Source organism: Musca vetustissima, unplaced genomic scaffold (assembly GCF_032173495.1).
Source record: "Musca vetustissima isolate MV318-11 ecotype Yass unplaced genomic scaffold, APGP_CSIRO_Mvet_v1 utg12183, whole genome shotgun sequence".
Taxonomy (NCBI): domain Eukaryota; kingdom Metazoa; phylum Arthropoda; class Insecta; order Diptera; family Muscidae; genus Musca; species Musca vetustissima.
This window is the reverse complement of record NW_026878969.1, coordinates 181,078-198,485: the sequence shown is the minus strand read 5'-3', so window position 1 is coordinate 198,485 and position 17,408 is coordinate 181,078. Positions and strand designations below refer to the sequence as shown.

The 17,408-nt window shown below is 33.3% G+C and overlaps 1 protein-coding gene, 5 non-coding genes and 9 pseudogenes across 6 annotated transcripts in view; all 15 read right to left on the bottom strand.

Annotated features, from left to right (window-relative positions):
- Positions 1-17,408, bottom strand: part of LOC133323765 (helicase domino) — a 42,151-nt gene that overhangs the window by 18,533 nt on the left and 6,210 nt on the right. The window contains exons 4-10 of the mRNA XM_061532685.1: positions 16,678-17,395; positions 16,219-16,603; positions 13,340-13,742; positions 7,779-8,585; positions 6,153-7,545; positions 1,939-2,262; positions 1,644-1,830 (exon numbers count right to left, since the gene is read on the bottom strand). Of these exons, the coding sequence (XP_061388669.1) occupies positions 1,644-1,830; positions 1,939-2,262; positions 6,153-7,545; positions 7,779-8,585; positions 13,340-13,742; positions 16,219-16,603; positions 16,678-17,395 (4,217 nt within the window). The remainder of the gene's footprint in view (positions 1-1,643; positions 1,831-1,938; positions 2,263-6,152; positions 7,546-7,778; positions 8,586-13,339; positions 13,743-16,218; positions 16,604-16,677; positions 17,396-17,408) is intronic.
- LOC133323778 (small nucleolar RNA Me28S-Am2589) lies at positions 4,659-4,785 on the bottom strand (annotated as a pseudogene).
- LOC133323773 (small nucleolar RNA Me28S-Am2589) lies at positions 5,012-5,138 on the bottom strand (annotated as a pseudogene).
- Positions 5,173-5,309, bottom strand: LOC133323782 (small nucleolar RNA psi18S-841/snoR66). The gene has a single exon (XR_009754098.1). It is a non-coding gene; the product is annotated as a small nucleolar RNA psi18S-841/snoR66 (small nucleolar RNA).
- Positions 5,464-5,590, bottom strand: LOC133323790 (small nucleolar RNA Me28S-Am2589; annotated as a pseudogene).
- LOC133323772 (small nucleolar RNA Me28S-Am2589) lies at positions 7,620-7,737 on the bottom strand. The gene has a single exon (XR_009754096.1). It is a non-coding gene; the product is annotated as a small nucleolar RNA Me28S-Am2589 (small nucleolar RNA).
- LOC133323777 (small nucleolar RNA Me28S-Am2589) lies at positions 9,549-9,674 on the bottom strand (annotated as a pseudogene).
- LOC133323775 (small nucleolar RNA Me28S-Am2589) lies at positions 9,916-10,042 on the bottom strand (annotated as a pseudogene).
- On the bottom strand, positions 10,117-10,218 carry LOC133323784 (small nucleolar RNA psi18S-841/snoR66). The gene has a single exon (XR_009754099.1). It is a non-coding gene; the product is annotated as a small nucleolar RNA psi18S-841/snoR66 (small nucleolar RNA).
- Positions 10,282-10,408, bottom strand: LOC133323774 (small nucleolar RNA Me28S-Am2589; annotated as a pseudogene).
- LOC133323781 (small nucleolar RNA psi18S-841/snoR66) lies at positions 14,380-14,459 on the bottom strand. Its single transcript, XR_009754097.1, has one exon. It is a non-coding gene; the product is annotated as a small nucleolar RNA psi18S-841/snoR66 (small nucleolar RNA).
- On the bottom strand, positions 14,536-14,662 carry LOC133323779 (small nucleolar RNA Me28S-Am2589; annotated as a pseudogene).
- On the bottom strand, positions 14,901-15,028 carry LOC133323780 (small nucleolar RNA Me28S-Am2589; annotated as a pseudogene).
- LOC133323785 (small nucleolar RNA psi18S-841/snoR66) lies at positions 15,099-15,196 on the bottom strand. The gene has a single exon (XR_009754100.1). It is a non-coding gene; the product is annotated as a small nucleolar RNA psi18S-841/snoR66 (small nucleolar RNA).
- On the bottom strand, positions 15,275-15,401 carry LOC133323789 (small nucleolar RNA Me28S-Am2589; annotated as a pseudogene).

Here is a 17,408-nt window from a genome sequence, read left to right as displayed (position 1 = left end):
ATAACAATGGGAGTTAAGTCACTGATTGAGATGCTAAAAAAATGAGGTATGGAAAAAAATTTTAAAATATTTGCTCCTATTCCATATTAAATCATTTTTATTCTGGGTATTGAATCACAACATGTAGTCTAAAATATCTATTCTGGCTGTTGAACACAAGGCCACAATAGCGAAAATTAGTCTATATATTTTCTTTAAGCATCAGTTAGATTTTAAGTCACTTTCAAAACTATTGAAAAAAAGTGGTTATGAAAGACATTTTTGATGCTAAAAACTTTGGTCTAAATAATCATCAATTGTTGTAGCTTAATCTATTAACACTACCTTTCGAAAAATGTAACAAGATAGAGTTAGCGAGATTATTCAAAATTATTTGATGTAAGCATCTTAGCGTAGTTCGTTAACTATGTAAAGTAAGTTAAGTCACTGATTGAGATGCTATAAAAACGACATCGTGCAAAATACTTCTAAAACATAGTATATACTAATAATACTTTCCAAAAAGTATATATTCTGACTATTCCTAATAGGAAAAATCTGCTAAGCAGATTTTTTATCAGACATCATATAAATATTGTTGTTTAATCTATTAACACTGTCTTTCGAAAATCAAACAAGACAGAGTTAGCGAGATTATTCATTGTTCTTAATGTAAGCATCTTAGCGTAGTTCATTAACTATGTAATCGGAGTTAAGTCACTGATTGAGATGCTAGGTCAAGAAAAAAACATTTCAAAATACCTCTAAAAAAATTATTTGTAGTCTAAAATATCTATCATGGATGTTTAACAAGTCCATAATAGCGAAAATCAGTCTTTAGTTTAATATAAGCATCAAAATTAAAACTCATAACATTCACAAAATATTTCATAAAAAATGAGGTTAGGAATGTTATTTGTTGATGCTATACTTCAATATAAATGTAAGGAATATTTAAAAAAATGAAATTTTTTAGCAAAATGTTGTCTCAATCGCACCAATATTGGCAGTATGGTGCTCTATTTACATACAACGAATCTGTTATATGAACCGATTTCAACAAAACTCCGATTTCAAAAATCTGGACCTAATTCAGAACTCTGTTCAAAATTTTGTCTCAATCGGACCAATATTGACAAGAATGGTGCTCCATTCACATAAAATAGGACTAAACTATATTTGGGAACTATATCTAATCTGAACCGATTCCAACAAAACTTGGCTTATATCAATATTGGCCTAATTAAGTACGCTGTGTAAAATTTTATCTCAATCGGACAAATATTGGGAGTTTATTGCATCATTCAAATTGTATATGGGAGCTATATCTAAATCTAAACCGATTTCAAACAAAACTTCGCATACATCATTTGGACCTAAGTCAGTATACAACCCTAGGTGGTAAAATCCCCATATTATTTTTATTTATTCATTCATGTAATACAAGGCCTATAAGACCATATTTAATGTTACGTAGTTAACAACAAACCCGAGCTTATAAAAACTAATATTCACTATAAAATACTAAAATTTTAATTTTAAATATTTTCTTCTTGGCTCCCTACATCTTCCTATAGGGTATCTCGACGAATACTATAGGAATCAGCTTTTAAATTTACCAAAGGGATCAATGTCGTTAAATACTTCGTTATTAGAAAACTTACCGTAAATGGATCATATTCCATTAGATCACAGACCAAACGTGACGTTTCAAATGTAATACCCTCCATTTGAAATGGTGATATCGTTGGACGTACTTCAAACATATTCGGATGATTGCAGACTTTACGCAATTGCATTAAAATATTTATAACACTCAGCAAATTGCCAGTTTGCAAGGTTTCCTTTGTTCTGTAAAAAAAAATGAAATACAATACAATTAAAAATCATATTCTATCCAATTTGAATAAAGAAAAAAAAACATGGAATTTTTTCCCATTTTGTGGCATACGAACTTACTTCGCTCGACTCATAAAATCATCGTACAGATAACGTTGACGATTCGACAGACGACACATAACAACATGTTCGTATTTTTTGGGCATTTGTTTTTCGACTTCCTTTTTAAGGCGTCGCAACAAGAACGGCCGTATAACTTTGTGCAGACGTTGTATTAACGTCTCATTATATTCCATATTGCCTTCAATCATGCCGGTCATTGGATTAGAGAACCATTCTTTGAATTCACGATGCGATGAGAATACATAGGGCATTAGGAAATGCATAAGTGACCACAATTCCATAAGATCATTTTGTAATGGTGTACCGGTGAGTAGTAAACGTCTGGAAGAGAAAGAGAATAAATCAAATTAGTATTCAAAATGAAGATTGATAAACTATATAAACAAATTTATAACATGCATTTTTATAAATTTTTAAGAACTAAGATGTGTCTAAAAAAGAATTAGATTCCCATTTGCAAGTATTAAAACATACAAATAAATTGAACAATTTTTTAATTTGAAATATTAGAATGTTCACTAATTCTAATATTGTGACTGGTAAACAGTTGCACAATAGCGAAAATTAGTCAATGTTTTATCTAAGCATCGTTACGAAATGCCAAATAGTTTTTCTTGATTGTACGTAATTCATATCAAGTATTTGACTTTGATGCTATGATAGACAAACACCAAAACTATTTTCAATTTTCATGTAGTTTAATCTAATAATACCGGCTGTTGGTTTTTTTATAACGAACCGATATTAGCGAGATTATTCCAAAATTTTAATATAAGCACTTTAGCGTGGATCAATAACTATATGGATAAGAATTATATCACCGATTGAAGTGCTACATATTTATAGTGGACTCAGAAAGCAAATTAAACTTAAAAAAAATCATAATTTTTTCTTCTATAGAAAAAATCTGGTTTCGGTTAATGAAGAATTTTTTCCGTAGAAGAAAATCAGGATTCAGTATAACAGGCGTTAATGGAGAATTTTTTCTGTAGAAGAAAATCAGGGGAGCTTTTGGGAGCTTTATTTAAATCTGAACCGATTTTCACGAAACTTAGCACACATCATTATAGACAGTACCCTATGTCAAATTTCGTGCGTATCAAAAGATATTTAGGGACTTTGGCGCACCATTTACATTATATCGGACGAAAATATATATGGGAGCTATATCTAAATCTGAACCAATTATCATGAAACTTAGCACGCATTATTTTAAACACAATTCAGTACGCTATGCCACATTTCGCACATCGAAAGCCATAGAGGTACTATGGTGCACCATTTACTTTAAATCGGACGAAAATATATATATGGGAGCTATATTTAAATCTGAAATTGAAATTTTTCCCAATTTCAATGGGGTTCGTCCTTGGGCCAAATAGATGAGCTGTGCCAAATTTCATTCAATTCGGATCATAAATTCGCCTGTTACAAACATACGCACAAAAACATAATATCCCGTACCAAACTGTGTTGAAGGCTATAAAAATCCGGCCTTAGGTTCTGTAGAAAAAAAAACAGGTCATCGTTAATGAGGCATATTTTCTTTGGAAAAAAATCAGGCCACCGTTAATGATGCATTTTTTCTATACAGGCCCTCACAACAACACACTGCACTTATTCAATTGCCCTGCCGGCCGGCCGGCCTACCCAACTTAATGCAGAAGAACTGTGGCTGCAGATTAACTAGTTGCATCTCTTAACTGGAAGACATGCCCAGAATCGTTTGTACATCTATACTCGCCCTTATAATAATTAAAAAAATCGAAAATCTGTACACCAAAATATCTATTCTGGTCGTCTACACAAAACCACAATAGCGAAATTTAGTCTTATTTTTTTATATAAGCATCCTTTTGTTAATTATTATGGCTTTCTTGGTGACCATGGTAACAGCACAAAGAACCATTATTGGATGCTATAAAATAAAATCTAAGGAAATGGCAAATTATTGTGTAGTATAATCTATTAATACTGACTTCTGATTGAAACGACAAGACAATAGTAGCGAGATTATTCGGTAATTTTATTGTAGGCACCTTAGCGTAGTTCTATAACTATAAGAATAACAAAGAGTTATATCACTGATTGAAGTGCTGTATAAAAAAATCATGAGACAAAGTAAAAAATAATTCGAAATTAAAATAGAAATAAATAAAATAAATAATGTTGACCTTATATCTCCTACTTTCTTCGAATAAATCATTTATTTTTGGTATATTTAGATACCTAAAAAATAGGTTTAATCAAATCAGTGGACCATTTGTATAAACTGTCGGAACATAATAGAAAGATTCATTTGTAAACAGAGTAATTATTTTCATCTTGGTTATGGACAATGAAAACATTGCATCTGTTTTGAATAAAGAATAATTTATTTAGCACACATGTACGATTTCCAAGTCATGGGTTTTAAAAGGCCAAGGAAGTGCTTTTTAGGTGCCAAACCAAATTACTTTTTAAATGATCTATACTGAAATATATGTCTATATTTTGAAATAACTCTGTAATGGCTACCCATTACAGAGTTATTACAAAGATATAATTAAATTTCAAAATACAAATTTTGTTATAGCAAGGTTACAAATTGTTCCACTTGTAAGTAATCATGTGACACAGAGTGCCCATGCATATGTACCAATAACCTGAATATACTAAATACAGAGGTTAAATAAACAATTAAATTAATTTATTTATGCCTTAACAAATTTGCCCCATTCTCAATCAGACAAATGCCTCGCTGAAATGCGAACATCCTATTTGCAGTTTTGGTATATTTAGATTCTTCCAAAAATAGGTCGAAATCTAACCAAAGTCAGTGGAATAATTTATCGTCATATTGAGGACTTTGGAGAACTTTATAAAAGCCATAAACACAAATGTGAACAGAGTAATCGTTGATACTTGCAGCAGTAACAACTTTGCATCCGTTCGAAGAAAAAAAATCTACTTAATATAGCACACATGTACGATTTTCAAGCCATGGATAGATTAAGGACAAGAAAGTGCTTTTTAGGTGCCAACAATATAATATAATTAAATCCTAGAAACTATTTTTGATCACTTTATCCTTTCAATCAGACAAATGCCTCGCTAAAATGCGAACATCCTTTTTGCAGTTTTGGTATATTTAGATTCTTCCAAAAATAGGTCGAAATCTAACCAAAGTCAGTTGACTAAAGTGTCATCATATTGAAAACCAAAATGACCAAAAAATATATGACGTTTAATGTGATATTTGAAAACAATTTCAAATTCACAATAAAATTAGAAATATGAAGTTTCAAATGACCCAATTTTTGTCTAGCAAGGTTACAAATTGTTCCACTTGTGGTAAAATAATCAATGTGACACAGAGTGCCCTTGCATGGAGGATAACTAAGACATTAAATTTTTTTCATTCACCTAAGATATCTCCTTAATTTTTTTATTTAATTTCAATTTCATGTTTTCCGACCTTAAGGCGATAAACTACATTAAAACATTTATAAAAATTAAAAATATTTTTCCAATCTCTAACCTTTCCCAATCAGACAAATGCCTCGCTAAAATGCGAACATCCTATTTGCAGTTTTGGTATATTTAGATTCTTCCAAAAATAGGTCGAAATCTAACCAAAGTCAGTGGACTAATTTATCATCATGTTGAGGATCGTTGGAGACTGAAAAAGAATCTTCTACTGGAATGTAAACAGAGTAATCGTTGGTACTTGTTGGTTTCAGTATCAACTTTGCATCTGTTTTGATGATTTGTTATAGCACACATGTACGATTTTCAAGCCATGGTTAAATTAAGGACAAGAAAGTGCTTTTTAGGTGCCAATATAGTAATTACATATGGAAATTTTCAATTCATTTCAATCTAATTTAATATAAAACGAACGTTTTCGAATGCATTGTCGGCTAATGTATCTATTCTGGTTGTCGAATAAAACCACAATAGCGAATATTAGTCCAAAAATATTAATCTAAGCACCCAAGCGTGACTGCAAAACTTATTGAGATAGAGTTAAGCTGCCGATTGGGGTGCTAGATTTATACAAAATTTTCGCCTCAATAGAGATGTGTTTATGTATGTATTAAATTCTATAAAAACGACCTCGCCGTTCCAAATAGATCCACAACAATTCCAACTCAATAAAAGTGGTCGCTGCTTTGAAACGGCTTGGACAAGGTAAAAATGTTTGTGAATTTATTTTTTTTCTAACTCACCTTTCTGTCGAGAAGTTTAGCAACAATTGCCAACGTTGAGATTTGAAATTTTTAATATTTTGAGCCTCATCCAATATAAGGTATTTCCATTTTTTACGACGAAAACTTTGTTGATCCTGTACCACCAGCTTGTACGATGTTATGCAGACATGAAAAGCATTCGGTTTAGTCCAACCGACCCGCTTCATTTTACGTTCTTTTTGTGTACCATAATAGGTGAGTATTTTAAAGCCAGGACACCATTTTTTAAATTCCATTTCCCAATTCAACATCACTGAGGAGGGTACAACAATTAAATGTGGTCCCCAATTACCTTTGACACAGGCCAAATGGGCTAGCAATGCTATGGTTTGTATTGTCTTTCCCAAACCCATTTCATCAGCCAATATACCGTTAAGTTTACGTTCATTCATTGTCACCAACCAATCAAGACCAATGTGTTGATATTCACGCAATGAATGTTTTAAGAGGAATGGTACGGGCGTCACAACATTTGTTGAGGATAAGGTATTGCCTTTGGGTTGTAAGGATTCAGCCAAGGCGGCAGCATCTTTAATCATGTCATCTTTACTGCTGCTGCTGTTAGTGGCATTTGTTGAATCTTCTAAAAGATCTTTGAGACCAGCAGCATCTTCAGGATTTTCTTCTGCGTCGCTGATTTCATTTTCACTTTCTTCTTCGTCGTCGTCTTCATCCTCCTCATCGTCGTCTTCGTCATCATCTTCATCGGCCGATTCTTCTTCAGCATCTGTTGAATCATCATCCGAATCTCGCATGGCCTTGGAAATGGTTTCTTCATCCAATTCTTCGTCGTCTTGGTCATCTTCCATTTTTGCCGTTTCCACATCTTTATCATCTGTTTTAGATTTATTTGACGATCTTGTTTTACTTGGGGTGGTGGTAATGGTGTTTGCGGTCGATTCATCAATTTTACCCGTTTTATATTTGGCTATCAACTCCTCCACCGTTAAATCATTATCCGCCTCCAATTCATCCAATTCCTTTTGATGATCAACATCCATTTCTTCTTCCTCTTGTTTGCGAATGGTATTCTCATCATCTTCACTACTCTCGTTGGCCTCAAATTCACCATCATCACTGTCGTCTTCTTGATGTTTGGCGGATTTTTGTTTTCGATTCTTGTTGCCTTTACGCTGTTTGGATGCTGATGAAGATGTGGTGGCGGTATTGCTGGTGTTATCCTCATCTAAGACAATTTTATCACGATTCTCCAGATAACCCTTGGGCAGATCTTTGAGAAAATCATCCAAATCCATTTGAGATTCTTTTTCCAATGCTGCCACCTCGGCATCGACATCGGCATTTTCTTCCTCCTCGGCCTTAGCAATGGTTTCTTCGTCATCTTCGGAGGCAGAGTCGGGGCGGAATTCATCTATTAAAAAAAAGAAAACATATTTTTTATTAAAATTAGTTTTTGTAGTAAAATTGATTTTGATGGAATTTAAAATAAACATCAGACAAATGCCTCGCTTAAGCGAACATCCTTTGTGGTTTCCCTTTAAAACTTTCTCAAAAATAGAGCATAAGTTTTGGGGAATCAGTGACAAGTTAGCATCATGTGAAATTCGTATTGAAATTTATTTTAATTTTTTTTTCATTACTTACCATCGGTGGCATCTCTTTTCGGTGATGATATCCGACTGGAATTTATACTCGGATTGGCTGAGGTTGTATCTTTCAGTGTCTTATTCATACCCTCTGCCAATTGTTGGGAGAATTTCTCCGTTTGATCCACAATAAACGAGAGATGCTGATCCAATGCCTTTTTCCGTTTTTCTTCCAATTTAGTTTGATGTTTATATTCCACCAATTTCTCAACATTACCCCAAAACATTTTCACCTCCTTGGCAATGAAGGCGGCCACACGTCTCAAGTGGGCTTCTTGGGCCTTTTCAGCCTTTTGGGCCGCGTTGGCTTTGTCTTGGAAATATTTCTGCACCATTTTGGCACATTTCTTGGCCGCCGCCTTTTTCCATTTACGTTCCTGGGCGAAATCGGCAGCCAACCAAACCATTTCCTCAAGCAAATAGTCCCAATGGGCCTTGGGCCGTGGCGGTTCCAATTGTTTGGGTAAACGTTTTTCAGTCCATAATCCCTCTCGCTGTAGTTCCATAATGCGTCGCATAACATCAACCTCTTGTTTGGCCTTAAAGGAAAACTCCTGATTGCTGTTGGGTGTTGTGGCCGCAGAATTAGAGGAGGCGGCAGCTGCGGCCGCTGCAGCAACGGCGGCGGCTGCATTTGTTGTGCCCGCCGCCGATGACGACGCCGTCGCTGCCGAAGCATTACTGGGCGATGGTGAATACAAAGGCGGAGGAGTATTTGATGTTGCGGTTGAGGCCACACCATTGCCATTGCGGCGCAATGCTGTGGTGCCTTGGGCGGTGCTGCAGGGAATAAGTGGTGTGCCACCTTTAGAAAGAAAAGTAAAAAACGAAATGTTAATATTTGAGGTTTTTTCAATATTTTGTTATTTAATTTTTATTATATTACACATAGCATGCTATTTTAATAAATTGTATTATAAATTAATTTTGATCACATGCTGTAAGAAAATATTGTTGTTGAATACTCTAGTACAAAATATTAGGGATTGCAATAAGATTTTCTATTTCATTTACCTTAAAAAAATAAAAAAGCAAAAAAAATTGGGATTTATTGGTGCAACCTATTGTTGAACCGAAGTAGATCTTTTTTTGGAGATATGCTAACCTATGGAAATGTTTCCAATATACTATCAATTTGCCGTGGACTATACTGAAATACAATAAAATCAACTCAAAATACAATCAATTCCAGAATCCTCAAAATAACGAAAATTTGAAAGAACAGCTAATATTGCTTTCAACGTTTTCAATACCAACGAGGATTTTTCAATAATCAAAATTCATTTTTTTTGTGACGACTAAAAAAATATTTCAAATCATGTCAATCCTTAATGTTCTGGTACTAGAGCATATGTTGTAGATATATTTAGACCTGTAAACAGAGTAATTTTGTTCACCTATATGGTAAAGGAGATTGTACAGAAACAACCCTAACCTACAAATTATATGAACTCAAAAGTTTTTCAGATTTCAAAATCTATAAAAAATTCAAATAGGTTATAAATAAATTTTATAGGTAATCTATATTGAGATATTTGTCTTACACTTTAAAATAACCTACAATGGTTTGACATACAAACAGAATTAAATTTCAAAAAATATAAATTTCTATAGCAAGGTTACAAATTGTTGCGCTTGTAATTAATCAATGTGACACAGAGTGCCCTTGCAGAGGTTCATATGATGTATCAATAACCTGAATATACGTAATACAGAGGTTAAATAATTAATTAAATTAATTTATTTATGCCTTAGTAAATTTCCTCCATTCTCAATCAGACAAATGCCTCGCTAAATGCGAACATCCTATTTGCAGTTTTGGTATATTTAGATTCTACCAAAAATAGGTCGAAATCTAACCAAAGTCAGTGGACAAATTAATCATCATATTGAGAACTTTAGGAAACCACCATAAAAGAAAAATGCAGACATAAATGTAAACAGAGTAATTGTCGATACTTGCAGCAGTAACAACTTTGCATCCGTTCGGAAAAAATCTTTATATAGCACACATGTACGATTTTCAAGCCATGGATAGATTAAGGACAAGAAAGTGCTTTTTAGGTGCCAAAAATAATACAACTCAATTCAATTCAATTTATTTCAATCTTAAATCTTTAATTTGATCACTTTAGCCTTCAATCAGACAAATGCCTCGCTGAAATGCGAACATCCTTTTTGCAGTTTTGGTATATTTAGATTCTTCCAAAAATAGGTCGAAATCTAACCAAAGTCAGTTGACTAAAGTGTCATCATATTGAAAAAAACCAAAATGACCAAAAAAAAGACACATCTAATATGGATATTTAAAAAAAAATCAAATTTCATATTGGAAATAAGAATATGTAATTTTAAAAAAATATCCAAATTTTTATAGCAAGGTTACAAATTGTTCCACTTGTGGTAAAATAATCAACGTGACACAGAGTGCCCTTGCATGAAGGATTACTAACTATTAAGGTTCTTAAAGTATAAAAAATACTCAATACAATCTCCAAAAATTCCCAATCAGACAAATGCCTCGCGAAATGCGAACATCCTGTTTTGCAGTTTTGGTATATTTAGATTCTTCCAAAAATAGGTCGAAATCTAACCAAAGTCAGTGGACAAATTTATCATCATATTGGGAACGTTGGAGACTGAAAAGAATATTCTGCTGGAATGTAAACAGAGTAATCGTTGGTACCTGTTGTTGGTTTCAGTGTCAACTTTGCATCTGTTTTGGTGATTTGCTATAGCACACATGTACGATTTTCAAGCCATGGATAAATTAAGGACAAGAAAGTGCTTTTTAGGTGCCAAAAAAATTCACGCCTTATGGGGGGATTTTAAAAAATATTAATTTAAAAATCCACGACTTATGGGGGAACTTTAAAAAATATTAATTAAAAAATCCACGACCTATAGGGGGACTTAAAAATTTTAATTTAAAAATCCACGACTTATGGGGACTTAAAAATATTAATTTGTATATCCTTTAACCTAATTTAACCTAGAGGTGTTCTATTTTTTAATACATTTAGACATGGAGGTCTTCTTTTAGAAGTCTTCTATAAACATTAGAAAACATTTAATGTATTGCGTCTTCAGAAGAGATATTCTAGTGTATATAGAAAACGTGTAGGTGTCATACATTTTTTATATAGATTACATTGAGGTATTTTTTGCCTATAGGAGATCATGGTCTATAAAAGCCTACTTTTGCCTATAGAATTCACTAGAAACACTTTAGTATCAATTTAATACTTAAATGTACTTTAATGTCAATAGAGGTCCTCTATTGTCTATAGAAACCTAGTTTGTTGTCTATAGAAGACCAAGAGAGTTTATATAGTTTGTTGCCTAGAGATATTTCATTGTATGTTGAAGACCCTACAGTTTTCTATTGTCTATTGTATAGAAGACCCTGACTTCTTCTATTGTCCATAAGAGACCTAAAGGATTTCTATTGTCTACAGAAGACCTAGAGGGTTTCTATTGTGTATAGTAAACATAGAGCATTTTTATACCCTACACAACTATGTCGTCAGGGTATTATAGCTTTGTGCAACCCCAAGAGTTTGTAACGCCGCGAAATATTGGTCCTAGGCCCACCTTTAAGTATACAGATCGTCATATATCGACTAGATGAGTCGATCTAGACATGTGTGTCCGTCCGTCCATTATAATTTGTAAACACGATACAGGCCACAGTTATGGACCAATCTTCAGGAATTTTTGCATGTAGGATGGGTTCTGGCCAATGAAGACCCCTATTGTTTTTGGTTAAGATCGGTTAATATTTAGGGGATGAAATTGACCAAAAACTAAATGTTGTCTGATTTTTCTGGACGCTCTAGACGCCGCAATTATGGTCCAAACACCCCGAATTTCTCCATGGAGATGTGGGAGTTACATTTAAATATTTACAGGTGCTTACGTACTCAGATATTATTTAGTTACACATTACCACACTAAAGGCGGAAATACAGCGCGGATCGCTTTGAAATTTTCTACGAGGATCCAGGTGTGGTCAAGGATAACGCCTATAATTTTCGGTTATGATCAGATAATAATATTGGCATGAGGTGGACAGAAAACTTAATTTTTTTGAGTTTTTTCGAGTCAATATATAGGTCACAATTGAAAGCCGAACATCATAACACAACCTACGGTGAAGGGAATCTGGACAAGGGAGTTACTGAATATTAGTAATGTCTGTTGACCTCTAGTCGGTCAAGAGGGTGCAAATATAGCTAAATATTTTCCATGCTCAGAATTTATAACCACAGAAAGTTAGATTTTCGTGGAAGTTGTGTAGGGTAATGGTCGGCCCCGTCCGATTATTATCTATAGAAGACCTAAAAACGTTCATTGTCTACAGAAAACCAATAGGGTTTCTATTGTCGATAGGAGACCTCGACAGAAGAACTAGAGGTCTTCCAATATCTTTAATAGACCTAAAAATTTTTAATTGTCTATAAATCTAGAGGTATGTTTTTTAAAGGCTTGATAAAAATTACTCTGCTTAAAATATATACATACACATGACATAATACATACAATAAAGCCATATAAATACATCTATATAAAAACTTAAAACAAAAATACTACAAAATATTTTTTTATTTACCACATAAAAAAATAAAAATTTAAAAAAGAAGCCAAATATAATCTACATAAAAATAAATCAAGCCAATTCCTATTGAGAATATGGGATTTACTGCAGACCACATGAAAATGAAAAGGAAATGCCTAACGAATAACAACGAATAGGGGATGCGTTTTTAAGATATGACTGAATTGAATTGATAAAAAATAAAATTTGAAAATCATATGGAAAATTGATGTTGGTTATATACAACAAAGCTATAACAAGGAAATATATGAAAACGAAAAACAAAAATGGCAAAAGAAAATGTTTTTATTTTTTCCTGTATTAATGTTTAAAGAAGAAGAAGGGATTATAAATGATAAGCACCTGGCACCAAAGGTACAGTAGAATTTCCTACAGCAGGTGGAGCGGGTATTTGACCAAATACCATCCCGTGACGACCGCCTAAAGGTCTACCCGGAATGTGACCTAAATAAATTTGTTTGGTGGTGATTGATGTGATTTCAAAAGACAATTAAAAAACAACAACAATAAGGATAATGGTAAAAAAAGAAAAGAAGAAAAAAAAGCAATGGAGAAATTGTATGAGAGAGTGAAAAAACGAATTTTACAATTCGAACTAAATTTGTTAAAGAAGGCAAAAAAAGGAAACTAAAAAAACTTATGATGATCAACAAAAAGTTTGTGTGTGAGAGGTAAAAGAAATAATTTTCGTGTTTTTTTTATTGGATGATCAAGTGAAGTGCTTTTTGGTTTGTTAAAGTGTCTCTCTCTGTGGTGTTCAGTGTTGTTTTTTGCTTCAGAGGAATAGTTTACAAAGCATGTTTAATTTGTTTTAGTTTAGGATTAAAGTAAATTTTCAAAAAGGAAATTTTGTTAAAAAAATATTGGGAACTAAAACTTAAATTAAAATCGTAAAGAAACCGTAATACAAAAAATAACAACAAAAGCTAATGGAGCCTTACCTTGCTGTGTTAATTGTTGCACGGCGGCTGGCAATTTTGTGGACACCGCCACCGGTGTTGCACCAACGGCGGGTATTTTTATTTCTGCCCCTTGCGGAGGCAATGGATTGCCACTGGCATCGGTGGCTGTTGAGGGCAACAGTGTAGCTGCTGTTTGTACATTGCCGACTGCAGCAGCATTACTGGCCGTTGACGACGTCACCGAAGAGTTGTTTGACGTCGATGCCAATGCTGCTGCTACTGCTACATTTGCGGGAGATGATAATGCTGATGATGATGCTATTGATGGAGATATGGTTGTACTGCTTGGCAGACGACCTTGATTTGAGACCAAATTTGATGCGGGAGACGATGATGACGATGACGCTGCGATTAATGATGCCTGATGAGATTGTTGTATATTCTAAAAGAGTAAAAATAAAAAGTGTGAGATTATAAATAAATTTAAAAACTATTTTCTACTGTCTATAGACTTGAAGGTTTTTTTTGCCTATAGAAGACTTTGAAGTTATACTCAGTAAACATTCGTAACTGGTCATAAAAGTTATTCTAATGTCAATAGAAAACAGAGAGGTTTTTCAATTTCCGTAAAATATGGCTGTATAAGACATGGAGGTCATACTGAGAATTTTAAGATGCTATTCACAAGGCCTATTCTGTAACTTTTAAACAACATTCGATATTGTTTATTTTGCAACAATTTCATTTGTTTGTCTTATTGTTTTTACAATAACAAGTGAAATTTAAACAACATCGAATGTTGTTAAAAGCTACTGAATAGGCCTACAGGTCTTATCATAAATGTAAACAGAGTAATTGTTTATACATGCTACGTTTAGTATAAACTTTGCATCCGTTTGAAATTATCTTAATATGGCACACATGTACGATTTTCAAGCCATGGTTAAATAAGGACAAGAAAGTGCTTTTTAGGTGCCAATATTAATACCAGAATAATTTAAATGTTAAACATTATAATGTAAGTACTTTAAAACAATTCTAATTATAATGAGGAAATAAAAAGAGGTTAGAGCTTTAAAATATATAAATATTATATTGTTGCAAGGTTACAAATTGTTTTCACATGTAAGTTATCAATGTGACACAGAGTGCCCTTGCTTAAGTGGCAAACTAGATAGATTGAATATTCTTGATATTAAAGAAAAAAAAAAAACTTTTTACATCTCTTTCCAACATTCTCAATCAGACAAATGCCTCGCTAAAATGCGAACATCCTATTTGCAGTTTTGGTATATTTAGATTCTTCCAAAAATAGGTTGATATCTAACCAAAGTCAGTGGACTAATGTATCATCATATCGAGACCATTTCAAAAAAAGACTTTAAAGTGTTGATATACAAATGAAAATAGAGTAATCGTTTGCATCTGACTGCAATGCAGACTTTGCATCCATTTTCCTGAGAGGATTACTATAGCACACATGTACGATTTTCAAACCATGGTTAATAAAGGACAAGAAAGTGCTTTTTAGGTGCAAATAAAGAAATACTTATAAAAAAATAAAATAAAAAATTAATTCTAACAATTAATTATCTATTTGACATCAATCAGACAAATGCCTCGCTAAAATGCGAACATCCTGTTTTTATAGTTTTGGTATATTTAGATTCTTCCAAAAATAGGTCGAAATCTAACCAAAGTCAGTTGACATGGTGTCATCATTTTGAGTTAAGAGTTGTACCAAATGTTAGAACGTTTTATGTGTAGAATCTTAAAAATAAAACCATGTGGAAATTGTTTAATGGTTTTCGAAATTTCAAGATATCAAATATTGTTATAGCAAGGTTACAAATTGTTCCACTTGTAGTTATCAATGTGACACAGAGTGCCCTTGCATAGGGGATAACTAAAAATTAAAACTAACTTAAAATAAAAACACCACAAAGGTTTTAATTTTGTAATCTCCAACAAGCATTCTCAATCAGACAAATGCCTCGCTAAAATGCGAACATCCTATTTGCAGTTTTAGTATATTTAGATTCTTCCAAAAATAGGTCGAAATCTAACCAAAGTCAGTGGACAAATTTATCATCATATTGAGAACGTACTTTAGAGACTGAAATTACTTTCCTAAAATGTAAACATAGTAATCGTCTGTACTTGGTAAATTCAGTACCGTCTTTGCATCTGTTTTCCCGTCAAATAGGGATTATTATAGCACACATGTACGATTTTCAAGCCATGGTTAATGAAGGACAAGAAAGTGCTTTTTAGGTGCAAATATTTTTTAATAATTTCCTAAACTATAATTTTATAAGGTGTATAATGTGATCAACGTAACAGTTTTTACTATATTAATGATGGTAAAACTTTTGCAATTGATCGGAATTCTTTTGTATTAAAAATCCCAATTTTATTTTGCACACATGTACGATTTCCAAGCCGTGGTATATAAAGAGCGAGGAAGTGCTTTTTAGGTGCATTTTATACAAATCAAAATATTTACATTGGATGTAATATTTTATTATACTATTGTAAATCCAAACCGATGAAAATAAGGGAGAAAAATATTTATATTAGAAGGCGCCCTATCGACGTTCGTCGTTCTATTATTTAAAAAACTTCATCGGTAATAAACCGAAAATAAATATAAAAGGTATGTTCCCCTTTACAACGGAAGATCTTTTAAGATAATCTATGGAGCTCTATATATTAAATATATAATAGAAATTTATATGGAAGAACCCTTTCCCTTCTCATGGAAATAGGATGATAGACAATGAAAGACGACATCTGAAGATATTTTATAGACAATAAATAACGTATATAGGGTCTTCTAAAGGCAATAAAAATATTTTTTAAATCTTAAATGTACAAAAATCATTTTAAAAAATTATAAAGAAAAATGTACAACTTACTGTTTGTGGATTTATAATATTTGTATGACTACCAGCAGTCACACCAATTATTGTTGCTATATTATCAGCATTTGGTGTCTGTTGTTGTTGCTGTGAAACGATCGAAGAAACGCCAACCATAGGAACATTGGCTGTTGTAGGCGGCGGCGTTGATGTCGTTGCTGCGGCTGGTATATTTGTTGTTGCTGATGTGGCTGTTGTGGTTGTAGTTGTTGTTGCTGCGGCAGCAGTTTGAGTTCTTTCATCGTTAACCAATTGATCCAAACGATAGGCATTGCTAAAGGTGATGAACTGTGGGGTAGGTGCTTTTTTACGCCACGTAGGATAGTCCATCATATTGCCACCAATTTGCAAATAAAACAATTCGGCGACATTTTCAGAGTGTCTAGAATTAAATAAAATAAAATATGATTATTAGAATTTAAATTTAAAATAAAAAATACATCAGCAATAACTTACTTTTCTTTTAATCTACGCAAACGTGAATATTTTTGTTCTAATATACGCTTTTTTAAACCTTGTATATCTTGAGCTAATGCGGCGGAATTTGTATTACTGGTTAATGCTGTTGTTGCTGCTAACGATGATGCCGTCGTTGGATTGGATAATGCTGATGTATTTGTTGTTGAGGGCAATAGAGAACCTCCTACTATGGAATTATTGCTGCTACCAACACTGCCACTACTACTACTACCACCACTTGTTGTCAAGAGTATGCCGCCGCTACCAACACTGCCGCTAACCAAAGACGGCGTTGTCGTTGCAGACAACGACGTTGTGGAGTCTTCCAATTTTTTACGTTTACTTAGGGGGGAATTGATGACGTCGGGCGAACCAATAGCTGTACCGGTATTGATATTGGAATAGGTGGTGGTGTTGGATAGGGCTGATGTTGCTGCAAATGTTGTAGATACGGTTACAAAGTTGGCGGAACTTGTTGATGATGACAATTGATGCTGTTGTTGTTGTTGCTGCTGTGGGTACCGTGTTGGTGTTTGAGGCATAAGACCCTTGCCCAAATTGCTTGATGTCGATAGTAATGATGATGATGATGCTGCGGATGTTGTATTGGCGGAATTGATATTATTGTTTTGTTGTTGTTGTATAAATGTTTGTTGGAAAGTACGTGGTAATGGTGTTCCAACAGCAGTGGTTGTTGTTGTGGATATTGGTTGAACTAGTGAAGTAAC